The 16,744-nt window shown below is 33.6% G+C and overlaps 2 protein-coding genes across 2 annotated transcripts; one reads left to right on the top strand and one right to left on the bottom strand.

The window, feature by feature from the left end:
* Positions 1–1,047: 1,047 nt before the first annotated feature.
* Positions 1,048–10,402, top strand: LOC18052852 (IAA-alanine resistance protein 1). Its single transcript, XM_006448013.2, has 10 exons — positions 1,048–1,697; positions 1,849–1,898; positions 5,757–5,808; positions 6,918–7,046; positions 7,373–7,626; positions 8,122–8,274; positions 8,412–8,519; positions 9,545–9,646; positions 9,737–9,781; positions 9,879–10,402. The coding sequence occupies exons 1-10, from the start codon at positions 1,475–1,477 to the stop codon at positions 10,032–10,034; spliced, it is 1,272 nt and encodes a 423-aa protein (XP_006448076.2). The 5' UTR covers positions 1,048–1,474; the 3' UTR covers positions 10,035–10,402.
* Positions 10,403–11,641: 1,239 nt separating this feature from the next.
* LOC18052851 lies at positions 11,642–12,645 on the bottom strand. Its single transcript, XM_024191511.1, has 3 exons — positions 12,520–12,645; positions 12,234–12,410; positions 11,642–11,905 (listed from the first exon to the last, which is right to left on the bottom strand). Exons 1-3 carry the CDS (start codon positions 12,562–12,564, stop codon positions 11,642–11,644), a joined length of 486 nt encoding a protein of 161 aa, XP_024047279.1. The 5' UTR covers positions 12,565–12,645.
* Positions 12,646–16,744: the final 4,099 nt, after the last annotated feature.

Genomic DNA, 16,744 nt, shown 5'->3' with positions numbered 1-16,744 from the left:
GAAAAAAAAATTAAAATTATATATTATTTTAAATAATTATATTTATTTGACACATTTATTATATATATTTAAAATTTTAAACATTTGAAGTCCATAGTTTCAAGTTTTTAGGCCAACTAAAAAAGTACAGCCTAACCCAAGTGTTCAAAAAATATATATGAATCAAATTCATGCATTGTTATAGCTGAGACCAGCTCGGACTGTTGCTATCCCTACTTACAAGTCTTATTAGAGAAATAAAGAAATAATATGATTTCTTAAAGAGATAATTCAATTATCATGTTGTTCATTTTTTGGCTCATCAAATAAATCTTCTTTTCCCTACTTCGATTATTTTCTTATCTTATAATATTTAATTTCCACAATAAAAAGTTAATTTCTATTAAAAAGCTGTACAGTCTGATTTGATATATATACATAGACACACATACACACTAAACCGATATTTAATGAACTTAAGAACCACGGTTTAATCACATATAGACACCGAAAATTTAAAAAAAAAAAAAGCAAAGCAGCAAAGAGATTTATAGGTGTTCAACTGGTTATAAGTTTTTTTTCTTCCTCTCAAAGAGTGGAACTTATATGACGTGTCGTGTATGGATGACATGTCATGCTGTTGATATCATTTTACATCAAGTATTAATAAATTAGTATATAATAATAAATAATTTTTAAAATTTTTTGAGATGATTAAATAATTTTGGAAATATTTTAAAGTATTTTTGCTATTTGGAAACCACGGACGCTAGAGATTCATATGCTGTTAGCCTGTTACACTACACCCTTTACCGCATTACTGATTACGGAAAAAGTGAAAAAGTTAAAATGTTGGTGGTCCCCCGATTTAAGTAATGTCATAATTATGACATAATGTCGACAAAACCCTGTTAATAATTCTAGAATTTCCGTTAATCATTCAATTACAGACCCCCTCCTTTTTTTTTTGGTGCGGCCATCACAGCGAAAATATTTTAATTATTCTGAATTACTATTATATAATTGTAATTTGCATATATTATGAGGATTTTCAGATTCTTTTATATTTATGATTCCCAGAAAAGAAAATAAAAAGATAAAATAAAATCAACAAAAATGGATGCCATAACGTTCGGCATCATAGTCGGAATAATCGTGCTCTTCTTTGTCGCTGTTTGTTACATAACCATTGAGGGCACCTGTAAACGCCGTCATTCTTAGCTCCCAGCCAAACACGCCCTAACAATTTTCCCATTTTATCCATTTGAATTCATTTTTTGTTTGCCTCAATTCACGGACAAACACTTAACAAATGTTGGCTTGTAAGAAAAAACTGATCCTGCTAGTACTTGCACTTGTTCTGGTCTCGAATTTGGATCTGGGTTCAGGGGGTGGATTCATTTAGTTAAAGTACTCAGGGTCTGAAAGGCATGACCATCAATGCGACCATGGACACCACCATCATGATCATGATCATCAACATAAGGAGAAGAAAATGTTGCTTCCCGAGGAGTTAGCTGAGGAGGAAGACATGAAATTGTACGGATTTGGCCCTTATTACGGCCGTGATCATGATCATGATCATGGTCATAGTCATCATCATCATGATAGAGATTCGCAGCTTTCGGGTTTAGCTCTCTGGGTGAATGCATTGGGTTGTTCCCTATTGGTGAGCTTGGCTTCGCTTATTTGCTTGGTACTTTTGCCCGTGATATTCAGTAAGTGAAGTTCTGTTTGTCACTTAAATGATTTTATTATTATCATTACTATTTTTATTATTATCATTATTTTTACTTTCACTTTAGATTAGTAATGGGCTTTTGATTAATTGATTGTGGAGTGATAAATGAGCTTGTTGTGTTACTTCAGTTCAAGGGAAGCCATCCAAAGCCGTTGTCGACTCATTGGCTGTATTTGGGGTAAGGTTCTTCATATCACACCTTTGTATTTAGTTTTGAAAATTTGATTGCTTTTTAATTGTACTTTATAGATATATGCTGTATGTTCTTGACAAATTCAGTGAAATTATGCAACCATTCTATAATATCATATGTTTGGGCCCGCTGTTGAAGTGTCAACTTTTACTTCACGGCTAATTTGTACCACCCACCTAGACTTGATAACCCACTTAGACTTGATAGCTAGTGATTAAAAGCCATAGAAACATATTTGAGGAAACTCAAAGTTTATATTTTATATAACTGCCGGTGTGATTGTTATTACTATTACATTGCTTCCTTGTTACCAGAAAAATTCCACAATTTTTATATTATTAGAAAGCCTGTTGAAGGATTCAAATGGATTTAAACACCAAAGTTATCTGTTCTTTAAAGAAAAGATTTTGCAAATATTAAGATATATTTTTATTTTGCAAATGTTAAGATATGTTTTTACTGGTTCACATCTTAATCAATTCCTTTGGGGACCTGTTATCAACCAATATTGATTGATTTTTTGCTGTATGCTTCCCTAGATTTTGGATTACTTGATCGTTGGCAGATTCGTTATTATTTCTGCTTCTACAATTCTTAACTTGTGTCACTAAAGGGCTAGATTTTCTATTTCTTAACTTCCATTACTGAAATGTTAAGAATCTCTTCAATTACTCATTGTATGAAGTATTTCATGCTTTGTTTCTGTGGATATAATAAGAGTAATCTCAAAGCCACTATTCTTTTGGGAAGCTGTAGGCGTGATCCCTAGGTTTTTCATCTTGAATCTGGAGTTTCCTAGTTTGTGAAGAAGTCCTTTTTATGTTAAGATGAGTAAAATGCAGTGTGGAAGCCCTTTTGATTTTAAGATAAGAAAATCCATTTTAGAATACTCGAGTTTTTCATGACTTATCAGGATAATTGTGTGACCGCTATATGACAGTATGACACATTTTCACTTAGTAGAATTTTTAGTTATTGACACTACTGAATGCTCTTAAGTGTGAGAGACATGTGCAAGAACAGAACAATCAGTCCACCATGTAACATTTTTCTCTTTCTGGGATCGTAGTGTAATGATTACCAATTGCTTTTTAAGTGTAAAATAATTTTGAAAGATGAATTACATGAAGAAGGAACGAAAGGACAAGGTAATCAAGAGTTTGGTGCTAGTGTCATGAGTGTTATGGTAGCTAATATTATGCTTATAGGGGATGATTGACTAGGGAGGTTATTAAGGAGCTAATGCGGGTGGGATAGTTGAAAGAAAATAGATAGCTAACAAATTCTCTCTCTTATGTTTTGACTAAGCAATAGAGAATTTATAAACCTTATGAGGGTTGACAATTTCTCCCTAATATTTTGACTAAACAATAGAGAATTTATAAACCTTATGAGGTTTGCTGATATTTCAGGTAAAGAAAGTATTTTCCAATAATATGGTCATGGTGCCAGATTAGTTAGAAAACGGGTTGATCTTAGGTTTATATAAGTTGGTAGTGAGCTAGTCTTTGGATTGATGACAAGTGCTCGGCTTGTGACAAGTGGGATTAGTGTATGCTTGAGTTTTTCTTAGTTATATGCACCCTCAAGATCTTGTCTCATGCACCTCAACTGAATTGCCATGTTATATTGTGTCCTTACGATAAAAAGGATGGTGTGTTCTTATTGAAATTATTACAAGGATGGGCAAGATAGGCCAAGTATGCCCTTGAAAGGTTGGTTAAATCTAACGAGTGTTTGACATGATTGGTTGGGGGGGAATATCACAACCTTAAATTGGATGGATTATGTGCGGATTTTGGGATTGGTTAATATACATGCATGTAAACGGTCATCAATACAAAACTTGAAACTGCTTACACAAAACCTAGAAATTTCAATAGTAATGTTGAAATCTTAACGTAAAACTCTTAACACAGAGCTTTGAAGTGTCTGATGGGAACTTGAAATCTTCTGGATGGTAAATTTTGTTGATTTTGGGCTTAAAATGTTAGCCAGGTAATATCACCCAATTGGTTAATTTTGTGTTGATTGCATGGATAAAGTTTTGCATTAATTGGCCCAAAAAAAAAAATCCTATTTAGGTAGCCATTGGCACAAAAGACTATCCTATTAGGTGATGTTGCCTATCTATCCTTAATAGGCCTAAATCAACCATTATCCAATTTGGGTCCTTGGACATTCTTCCCCATTCAATCATGTCATGCCCTCATTACATCTAGCCCACTCATCATGAGCTTACCTAGCTTATCTTACACATCTTTTGTGGCAATCCTTATTGGGGCATGCTTGTCCCATTTACCATAGGGACACACTCCAACATGACAATTCTTTCATGGCGCATGGCATAGGTTCTTGGGATCCACATAATGAATATATATTCGAATTTAGATCCTCTATTGATCTTGATTTTTACTTGCCTTGTTGAAATCCTTTGAAATGTGTCATTTATCAATTTGGATGGCTAGGATTTATTTATTTGGTTTTCAGTTTAGTAACCACTAAAACACAGTGTTTTAGTCTTTAAATAGTAAACCCCAAATCTCTCTTTTGTGCATCTCTCATGTCCATTCTCTTATCATAAACGCAAACGCGAAATCTCTTCAAAATACACCTGCTAAAATTTCAAAAGGCAACTCCTAATGACTTATTTAATCATTCATTTACTAAAATTTACCTAAATTCATTTTTAATATTATTTTGATTTTTTCTTTTTGTTTTAAAACAATATTTTTGTGGGTATTGGAGAATATTGAGTTTTAATTGTTATAGATGTGCTGCAACTTTCGATGAATTTAATGATCAGGGAACTGAATGGAATTCATAGGGAATAGAGCTTTTACATGTGATGGAAGAGTGAGGAATTCGAGCTAATAGTCAGACATTTCTTTGGCTTTCAAAAGGTTGTTTGAGTTATGGATCTTTAGTTGAAGCTAAAAAGACTCATGGGAAGATTTTAAAAGTTGGGTTTTGATGGAGAGCAAGTTTTGTGTGATAAAATTTTTAATTATATCTAACAAGTGGTGATTTAGATGTGCGATTAAGGTTTTTGATGATATGCCTTATACTTTGAAGAAAGGGGGGAAAAAGCATAAAAAAGCCTCTATCCTAGCATTTGTAGATTAAAATGCAGTGTTTAAGTGGCTATTCTATTAAAAACCAAATTACTAGATCCATCCAAATTAATAAAATGACACATGTCGAAAGATCTCAAAAAGGCAAGGAAAAATCATGATAAAAAAGGATCTGAATCCTAGAGATATAGACATGCTTTAACACCTCCTGTCACAGTTGAACACTTGCTAAACAACCCAAAAAACTAGCATATTAGGTGATGCTGTCAACCCATCTTTATAGGCTCAAGAACAATTGATTTTCTGACCATGACACTGTTATTTGTAATACTTTCTCTGCTTTAAATATTAGCATACTTGGGAGAGGTTTATTCCTGATCCCTTATTGTTGCTCATGAGTGGCCTCCCTAGTAACTCCTCCCAAATCTTGAAATTTCTGCATTCTATCAATGAAATTGTAGCAAATGTGTGTGTTTAAGTTCAGTAGTTAAATTCATTAGTGAACTTTTAAAGGTGTATGTTACTCTTTCTTGTCATTTTAAGTTTCTGGGACTAATGTTCTTCACCACACTATTAGTGTTAGATTGACTGAGATGTTGTGTTTTTGGATTTCCATGCGATACATTCATTAATTAAATTTGGTTATTGACTAGAATGGCCATGTTATAGTTCAAATATATCAGTAGTTGCTTCCTTATTAGATTAGGCTTTTAAGATTAATGGTGTCTTGACATCTTGCTTTGTTTTTGGTTGACTTTCTTACTTGCAGGCTGGGGCTATGTTGGGTGATGCTTTTCTTCATCAATTGCCACATGCTTTTGGTATAGTATTGATCAAATGATATGTCTTACCATTCTCATTACAACCCTAAATTTATTCTGCTAGAACAAGTCTTAAAATGCAATTGTTCTTGACAATAGTTTAGAGGCTTTAACTGCTCCCAATGGTGGAGCTGTTCTAATGAATACTTCTCTGAGGTGGCTGTTTTAGGTACTTAAGAGTCTTTTTCTCTTTCAGTCATTTTAGGTAATAAGGTGATAAAAGAGTTCATTCATTTGTGGCTTTCACTTGTAGTTGCTGCCTTATTTTTTTTTTATTTTTTTATAGTCCTATTAATAAATGTCAAATTTTGGTTCTATATTTTCATCCTTTCTTCACGGTCAACTTCAATTATCTTTGCTTGCTTCATGTTTTTCGAGATCCAAGTCTCAAAATTCTGAACCTTACAGAATTACTACCTACTGGCATTATTGTACCACTGTATCTTGTTAGTTCGGACATGAAGGGTAAAAGCTCGTTTCATCCCTATATTAGTCCCTATATTTTTAAAAATGCCTCAAAACATCCCTACCTTTAAATTATTGGCATCCCTGCTGTTACTTTTTATTTTTTTGACTTACTTTTACAATATTACCCTCTTACAATAATGTTTATTTTTATAAAATTAATAAAAAGAAAAAAAATTAAATTATCAATTTAACCCCAAAAATAAAATAAAAACAAAAAGAATATATATTAATTTTTGTGAAAGCTTACATGTGTCCAAAAAAATTTTATTGTAAAATTAATTAAATTACCTTTTTTTTGGACATTAGTAATAAAAAAATTAATATATTAATTCCTCAGTAGTGTGTTACAAAAAAGTAACATATATTAATTTTGTTTCTATTTTATTTTTTGAGATTAAATTGATAATTAATTTTTTTCTTTTTACTAATGTCCAAAAAAAATATTGTAAGAGGGTAATATTGTAAAAATTAAGCCAAAAGCAATAAAAAGTAAGAGGAAATGTGCTAATAATTTAATGTTGGGGATGTTTTGAGCTATTTTTAAAAATATAGGGACTGAACGAGCACTAAGCCATTAACCTTAAAATATCGGGACTAAACGAGATTTTACCCAGCCATGAATTAACAAATTATCTTTGCAGGTGGTGAGCACTCCCACTCACATGATCACCATGAGAACAAGGCTCATCAGGTTCATGTTGGACGTGAGCAGCATTCGCATTCGCATTCACATTCTTTACAAGATCTTTCTGTGGGAATATCTGTACTGGGTGAGTAATCAAATTTTTTTATGCATGTGTTACTCACCTGTATTAACCATATGCATTAGCAAAACTCATATAGAGTGATAGACAATGTGTATTTAAGGATTAGAACATATTTTGTAACATATGCTATTTTGCACCTAATTCTATCTAACACGTTCAAATATGTAGGGTATTTAATAATGTTGCTTCGTGCTTTCTCCTTTCTTCATTTATATTTTGTTGTTTAGATTTTATTTATTTTTTTGCTAAAATCTTAATTGTAATAAAGGACTTAACTGATTGGATCAGAGTACGTTTGAATTCTTACTGTGGCATATTGTTTGTTGCAGCTGGAATTGTACTCTTTCTTATTGTAGAGAAAATAGTGAGATACGTTGAAGAGAACTCAGGGGAATCTAACTCATGGGGCCATGGTCATCACCACCACCATCTTAAGAGTAGTAAGAAATTGAAGGATGATGATGATCTTGGAAAAACACAATTAGAATCTTCCAGTGGAACTGAAGGAATCGTTTCAGATGAGGTGTCAGAAGACTCTTTGAATGGGGATAATCTTGCTCAACATGAAACTCTTCTTCGGAGGGTAAGCTGAGTAATTATCATGTTGTGATTGGTTTAGCAAGTTCACTCTCTGGCTCCGGCCATGGCTTGAATAGTTTTGAACCTAGAGTCGGTTTAGGCATTTGAAAAATGTACTACATGGACAACTAGAAGTACTATGTTTTGCTGGCCACTGCAATTTTTAAAGTTTAAATCTTGAGCTGGGGAGCAGGCCTGGGATAGAATTTGTTTCAGGAAAAGGATTTGACCTGGCAAAGAGTGCATATCATATGGTAGAGCTTCAATATTTGTTTGTGTTGGTAGATGTGTCATTGGACGGATTTGGGCAGACACCATCACAATTGTTTCGGAGAAAACATATGTATGTGCATGTCTGGGGATATGTATTAGGTACTTAGTTCCGTGAAAGTTAAAGTAAATAGTGCTAATAGGGATTTTCTTCGAATAATTAATTGCTCATGTAATTGGACTCTTGTTGCAGATATTAAGTGTTATCTGATGTGCTTGCATTATGCAGAGAAAGACGACTTCTGTTGATGGAGATTATAAATCAGATGTAGATGCTGCAGATGGCTCTTCCAGTGACGTTAAATCCTCAGAAAAGAAAGAACCTGTTCAATCAGCTTCCAATCTCGTGTTTGGTTATCTCAATCTCTTTTCTGATGGTGTTGTAAGTATGTCTTCCTAACCTTTCGCATTTGAGCTATCATGTAATTGTGCTTGAAGGGAAAGTTTTTGTTGTTTGAGCAATGCTTTTTTACTTTACATTCGACTTTAATTAAAATGGTTCATGTGTTGATCTCTCAGCATAATTTTACCGATGGAATGGCTCTGGGAAGTGCTTTTCTACTTTATGGATCTGTTGGTGGATGGTCTAGAACCTTGTTTTTGCTTGCCCATGAGATCCCTCAAGAGGTTGGGTTTCATCTCTCTGTTTATTTGATAGTGAATGGCATTTTGCTATGTCCCTTGTAATTTTGATGTATGATCAAATTTAACTCTAGGAAGATGCAGAATGAAAATTTTCTTTTTCAGAGAAGTTTTTACAACAAAATGATTGTCATTATGCCGAACACATTATTTATCCTTCTCATGTGCAAATAAATTCTGAAGATGGAACAGTAAAATTGGTTATAATCTTCTTTTCGCTTCTGAACAGAATATGTCTTATTCAAGTTTTGAATTTTTGTTCTTTTTAACATGTTTGAATTGTTTATCTCAGTATTTTATTTGTTTTTGACATGTTTGAATTGTTGATCTCAGTATTTTATTGAATTGTTTGAAAAGAAATTATCTACCGTCCACCTGTTTTTTCCAAGTTTTTTAAAAATACACAATTCTTTTTTTTTTTGGCTGGAATCCACCTGAAATTACATTTCTTTTCACTTTTCCACTTCCGTTTGGAGACCGTTAAGAAAACTAACGGAATATTGTGTAAATGACTTTTTTACCCTCAAATGTAAAAGATAAATTATCCATCGGCCACCTGTTTTTTTCGTATTTTTTCAAAAATACACAATTCTTTTTTTTTTTTACACTGAACTCCACTTGAAGTTATATTATTTTGCACATTTCCACTACTGTGTCGTTGTGAAATGACAATTTTACCCTTATGATGTCAGTAAAGTTCTAACAATGTTATAACGAGAGTGGACCAATAAAAAATATATTAACTTAACGTGGAGCGCAGCAAAAAAAAAAAAAAAGATTTGTGTATTTTTGAAAAACGGTGAAAAAACGGGTGGACGATGAATAATTTTCGTTGTTTGAATTTTTGTTCTTTTTGACATGTTTGAATTGTTTATCTCAGTATTTTATTTGTTTTTTCAAAAGCAATGCATTCCCCCATTGTGAGGGTGGTCGAGGAAATTGCATTTTCAATATCTAGTTGTCATTATTGTTGTTAAACTAACAGCTTTATTATCCCTTCTCCGCCACAGGTTGGTGATTTTGGTATTTTGGTAAGATCAGGTTTCAGCGTATCAAAAGCTCTCTTCTTCAACTTTCTCTCAGCTCTTGTGGCTCTGGCAGGAACTGCAATGGTGAGTGTTATTTCTTCAGTGTAAGTGTAGTAACTCCAGGTATTATTTGAAGCAATGAAAACCAATTAAGAGTTGCTGCTTTCGCTGTAGGCTTTGCTCTTAGGACAAGATCCAGGACAGTCATCTTTGATCGAGGTAAAGCATCTTTTATACCATAGGTAACATTAATTTTTGTTGGATGTCATAATTTTAAGTTGACATATCTTTTCTTTGTTCCTTTGGTTTTTTGCAGGGTTTTACCGCAGGCGGGTTTATATACATTGCAGTTGCTGGGGTGCTCGCAGAAATGAATAGCAATGGCAACTCAATGTTGCAAAGTTCTGCAGTCCAGTTGACCTCCCTGATTTTGGGCATGTCTGTTGCCCTTGTTATTTCCCTTGTAGAATGACAGAGCATTTAGAATGCTGTACTATATGCGGAAATGTAACCACACAGGTACAAAATTAATTTTGATTCTGTAATTATACATGAATGTCCTGACTACTACTAGGGTGCGAACCCAGTTTCACATTTTATTTCGCTTTGCCAGGGAAAAGGAAGTCAAAGCTTACTGTATGAAATTCAGTGTTCAGAGGAAATCATAGATTTTGTTAAGTACTGCAGGAGGATTTTTATTAAATGACGTGACAACTTGTATGGATGTCAATTGTTTATCTGACATATCTCAGTTATCTCGTCATCTAATAAATCTTTTTTTTTTTGTAAACATTAATGTACATCTAGCATTACTCTTAATAAGTTTATCTATTTTCTTTCCTCCTTCCTCCATGCCTTTTTACTCCTTTCTGTAGACATTACCAAAAAAAGAAAAAAAACTTTTTTCGTTTTTGTGTTTTTTAAAATAATAATATTTTCCTCTCTTTAGATTTGGCTCCTTTGCCCTTGGTTTCCTGGTGCATAGCGGACTGATTCCCATCAAAAGGCATTGAATATTTAAGACGGGGGCAAATGTGTCAATGTACATGTACGAAGAGAAAGACTTGCTCGTGATTTTGTTCTACTTGCTGTTAAGAAGATAAAATTATTGCAAAATCTATTACAGAATTAAGACTTGAATCTCGTGTTCTCACTCGTGAACAGAATTTGGTTGGTTTATCATGGCTTCAATTGAATCTGCTTTTGAGAAAGAGTAATGATATCACTTTACCAAGTGCATGGATTTGAGATTACTTGATGATGGGAATTGGGAATGCAGGCAGCCGAAAGCCATAAGCTGTGGCTGTTAAGAGGAGTAAGATAACTTATAGAATGCTCAGATTTCTATTTATAAATTATTTCTTAGTTAATAGTTTTGTAATTCAATTAAGCAATTGTGAACTCCTTTTCTTAGGAAGTAATGATTGCTTTAACCTTCTTTATTTTCCTCCTTTGATGTAGAGGGAATGCTTTTTCCATTTGAAAGCATATAGTTTTGGTTTGAGAGATTTGCATTTGCATCTGATTATCTGCATATTAACATGTGATCGAGGTTGAAAATGGCTCAGTTTCGAGGTTTAAGTCAAAAGGAATCTACAGGCAAGCCAATAAATAATAAGTATTGTTGACGTTCTTTTCAACATTCCATTCCATGCTCACATTGAAAAACTATTGTTGATTGTTACAGCAAATTAAATTTGCACTGTTGCCTTAAAATATAATAATCTTCTAAACTGCAGAGCTCACTGTCCGGCCTTTGGGCGTCACCTTGTTGTCTTTTACAACATTTTAATGATTTAGATTTCGAATCTGCATGGATGATGGATTCTTTCTACTTCCATTCAATTCAAACCCCAAAATAAGCAACTTCCCCATGATTGAACTCCAGAAGGCTCAGCTTTTGAGCTTGCACATACATATATATAATTGAGGCTACAACTAAGATTGGACGATATAATACAGAACAAGAATTCCAAAATGCTAGTAGTACAGCAATTTCTAAAGAATGTCCAACAGAAGCTGTAAAATGGGAATGGATGCTTTTATTACAAGTATATTATATATTTGTATATAAATATATCAGGACTCGAACTTATCAAAATCCTGAAGCATTTCGAGGACGGTGATTTTCTGGCTTTGAAGTGGAGGATGAGGAGGCTTTCTCATGAGAGACTGCGCATTATGATCATCACTGGTGAGACTGTGATGATGCCTCTTACGCACTGCTCGAATCGGAGGCTCGATATTCACATCGATTCCTTCTCTGTTGCTGAAATCTGGGGGTACCTCTGTTCTCTTCCGAAAGCTGTCAGCTATTCTCTCCTGATCTTCCATTCTTGAATCCTTTTTTTTATCAAAGAGAAATGTTTGCACCAGAAATTATGTAAGAAGAAATTACATGCAAGAAAATGTTGATGATAATAGTGTATGTTAACATGTACTAAATTTAATCTAAGGAAAGAAAAACCAACTGAAATTTTCCCAAATCATACATCTTAATTGGGAAATATCTACTACAGCTATTCGACTCATGCATGCATGCCAAGAAGGGAAGGAGAAACACAAAATGAACAGAGTAATAATGCTTGCAGAAACCCAAGACAATTTTTTACTCCTTTCTTTGGTGGTTTTGCCGTGAATTTTGTAAAAGAGAATATTGAAGAAGCTTTACATTATTAATAACAGAAGAGGCAGAGGGCATAGGACATTTGACAGGGCGATCTTCGTCTTGCGGCTCCAATGGGTGCTCAACTGGCCAGAATTCCAGCTCCAATAATTCATGTTCCATAACGTTAACACCCCTGCTCTGCCTCTCATCGATCAATATAACTTGCTTTTCTTTCTTATCCTATAATTAAAATCACAATAAACCCAAATAAATAAATAAAATAAGTGAAAAAACGTACTCAATTTGAGAGGGAGCATGCAGATTGCAGGTGAACAAAGAATGTACTTACAAAACCATCCTCACGTGAAATACCCATGGAGAAATTAATGCTCATAATAAGCTCATGCCAGCACAACAGAAGAACAGAAAATCTACCTTTGTTCGTGACTGCTGTGAGAGAGAGGGAGAAATACTGAAAAAGGGTGAAAAAAAAGAAGAGAAAGAGAGCATGAAAAGGGGAGAGAGAGGTGGCGATGTGGGATCATTTATACAGTGAAAGTCGAATAAAGATTCCCCACCATTCCATTCTGCTCTTTTTTTTTTTTCTTGATTTTGTTACTTAACTTTATTTTTAACCTTTTCCTTTGTTTATTGATTCTCAGACAGATTCTTGTTTTTGTCTCTCCCTCCCTCCCTCTCTCTTTCTCTCTCCATCTCTCTCTTTTTCTTCTTTCCGTATGACTGAACGACAAAGCATGAGATGAGAGTGCTTTTTTTTTTTTTTTTTCAATTCAATTTTTGTTTTTTTTTTTCTCGTCTTGTAGCTTTTGAAAACAGTGGCTGCAGTTCTGTTGAAAATCTTACAATTTTCTACTTTTAATTTCTTTGCTTTATTGGTTCTACAAAAGATGGAAAATGATGCCAACGAGACATGCTTGCTTGGTGTTGTCCCTGTGCCATCATACCCTCTGCCAATAAAGAAAATAAAAGCTATGGTACAAAAACAATTAAAGCAAATAGGCAGCGGAAAGCCAGAGACAGCGGCCTGCAATTAGCTGTTATAACTTATTATATTTTATCGGAAAATCCAGTGATCTTCTCTAATTTATATGTTAATACACGCACAGTTTAGAATTAGAAATTGGCGGCTCTTCTAGTTTATATTTTCGGAGATCATTTAGTTTAATGATTAAATCGGCCCCTTTTATCGACAACCATGCTCTGCATCCAGGTTTAATTTTACTCTATCCTCATCCTGTTCACAACAAATTAAACTGATGTCTAGCTTATTGAAAGACTAGGCTGAGGCTACAAATTGACATCTTCAAAGTTTCTCAAGTCCATTTTAAGTTCAAGTTCTAGGATCTTGAGAAGCCATTACACAAGATAGAACTCATGCATATATGATATATCTATTTTAAAAATTATACGCATAAGTAATTGTAAGTTTTGGTTTCTCATTAGTAAATCATACGACACTTCAAGAGGATTTACATAATGATTAAATAAGTGAAAAAATTAAAAAAAAAATCTTCTTAAGTGCACCAAACTATTCTGATCCATCCAAATAAAAAGATTGTTCACATTATAAATATAAAGGAAATCTATTTTTCCTACTCAAAATAATTAACTATAAACATTATCAAAATCTCGTTGACATTATTTATCACGTATTTTTTGAGTCCTCTAGATCCTTATACTCTGTTTTCTTTGATTTCTTTCTCTGTTCGTTTGTTTTCTCTTATACCAAGAACTTAGTGAGAGTGTCTTTTACATATATACATTTGATATAATTAAGCTTATAATCGAAATTTAATTGGTGGAATTGAAATATGATCCAAGAAAACGATTACTCCCCAAAGAAACTAAGCTATAATTGAATTCTCAATGAAGTGTTCTTGAATGTAACCGAAGACCTAAAGTAGTAAATTTTGAGAGACTGAGTCAAGAAAATACTAAGATTTAAGTCAACATTAAAATTTTATTGTTGTAAGGGCAAAAGTTCAAATGGTAAAGATATAGAGTCCAAAATAAAATATAAATAAAAATTTTGAGGTGAACCGTCATGCTTTTAACGCTATAACAGCCAATACATTGTTCAGATCATGAGTATACTCAATATTATAGAGACTTAAATTCCTCCTAATCATAGATAATAACTTAGTGAAGATAATCTTTTACAATTCAAAATAAAAGCGGATAGTTGCTGAGATTCAAAAGAAAAACAATAGCATTGTGGGCTTGGGCCCGCCACGCTGTAGCTACACTTTCATGTAACCCATGTCAAGTGTTAAAGTGACATTCATTTATTGGGCAACAATTTCATGTCTTATAAAATTTTTAATTTTTATTTTTCATTAGTAATAATTACTAGTGGAGCCAACACTTTGTTGGTGAAGCTACAGTGTTGGGAGAATATGTGCCTCCCAGTTCGAGCGGGAACTTATAGTTTAGGTTGTGGTATGGGTTTAAAGGTGTCTCCCACAATTGAGGCCCTCCCCAGGATACCTCATGGTTAAGACAATTTTTTTTTTTAATTTTCATAATCTAATAATAAATATTTCATAACTTTTGATTTCATAGTTAGGATGCTAGTTGGGAAATGTGATGCACTAGATAGCATTGCTCTGTTTTAAACTATAATCCGATGATGGCTTAATTCTCTCCCTTCCAAGGTTCGCACCTTATAACATCCCCAAGAGATTTTGAGTTTAAGTAAACTAACTAGCACCCGCAATTATAAATTTTTATATTCGGAAAAATCACATATTCTCCCATCTAATTTGGCCGGAAATCACTACCCCCTCTTATTTCAAAACATAATACTTTCTCCCCTGGAAGTTCTGTTACAATTCCGTTAAAGATAAAAGGGGTAATATAGTAAACACACAAGAAAGTAAATTTTATTTATATGTATATATATTGAAACTAGAATTTCATGAAAAAAATTAAAGCCAATTAAGATAATGTCAGAAGGAAGATCCTCCAAACAAATCCTTGTTTCCCGGAAAGCCAAGGCTAGCTAGTTTAGTTTAGCAAGCTTATCAGCAGCTAAGTTTCACGATCTGTTGACATGAGAAATAATAAATTTTCCCGAATCTAAAAGCCTGTGAATGTCTGAAATGAGCCAACCTACGTCCCCTCTACTATTTGATATTTCTATTTACCAAATCTAAAACATTTTTTTGCATCAGATTCAATGAGAAGAGGGGTTAGACAAGAATCCACTGCCATTTCTAAGCCAAAAAGATTTGCTGCTGCCGTTGCCTACTCAATGTCTCCATAAAAATGAACAATGTTTATTGCTGTAGCCATAACTTTCCCATCACAATATCTGGCAACATATAGCACCCAAATCAGCATGAGTTTTACAAGGACTTAAAGCTGCAGCTGTGTTCAACTTAAACCACGAAGCTGGTGGGAGAGTCCACAGTGGTTAAAGAGAACAGGAATGAGGGGATTCTGTTAAAGTAGGAGAGGATTGGACTGAGTGATAATTTTCAATAATACCTTTAGCTCTCACCATAACCTGTTGAGGACCCTCTCTGGTTTGATTGTGGATGAAGGTATTTCTGGAAAACCAACTAGACCACGTAATAGAAATAAACATCTCCATTTCTGTTGTAGACTCAGATGTAGCAAGATGATAAAGTTAATGTCACGATGGTTCTCCTTTTGAACCAATTCAACAAAAAAGAAAAATGACCATACCACTTAAAAACAAACCGGGCCTTTTGTTTTCCCTCACTATGCAATGATGTTGCTGTATCCCGATCAGTTAAATAAAAAATGTTGATCCGCATGTATCTATAAACAAATGCAAAGCAATCCTATTCATCGACAAAAACTACCCGGGAGTTATGAATTGTGTAGACTGTTGAAAGTTTATTTATAGATTGTCAGAAAGTACTAGAATGGTCAATGACACATTGGTCAACTAATTGGAGATGGGAAGCAATGAAGTTTGGATGAATTGGACCTATAAATAGAGGACCTGAAGAGTTGAGATTGTTGAGTGGAAGCAAACGAGCGAAAGATGAGAAGATGAAGAATGTATAGGAAACGGAGCCCTCGTAAAAGATGATAGATGAATTGATTTTATTTATTTTTTAATAAGACGGTTGAATTGAATTGGTTTATTTTCAAAATATGATTTTTATTTCCATTTATGGGTGGGTTCTCCCATACAGCTTTGTTCAAGTGTTGGCTTGGAAACATTCCATTTCTTCACCTTTTTGAAATTCAAAGTTACTTGAATTGAATCAATGGCATTATAGACTTCTTCCTACTTCCTAGAAGTAAACGGATTATAGTGAGGGAAGTTAGCATTGGGGGAAAGTGTCATGTTTTGAAAGCAAAAGGGGGAAGTGTAGCAGTTTCACTGAGTTTAGATAAGTGTTTCTCAACAAATTTAGAGAGGGAGTTTGTAATTTTCCAATTCTATACTTCTTTCTTAGATTTTTTTTTTCTTTTTCTCAATTAGCTTTTTGGGTTTAAAAACATCATTATTATTTGGAGCACTTTAAAGATTGGCGGTTTTTTCATTGAAAAATTTATAGGTGAATCAAATATTT

Source organism: Citrus clementina, unplaced genomic scaffold (assembly GCF_000493195.1).
Source record: "Citrus clementina cultivar Clemenules unplaced genomic scaffold, Citrus_clementina_v1.0 scaffold_2, whole genome shotgun sequence".
Taxonomy (NCBI): domain Eukaryota; kingdom Viridiplantae; phylum Streptophyta; class Magnoliopsida; order Sapindales; family Rutaceae; genus Citrus; species Citrus x clementina.
This window is presented reverse-complemented; position numbering and strand designations above follow the sequence as displayed.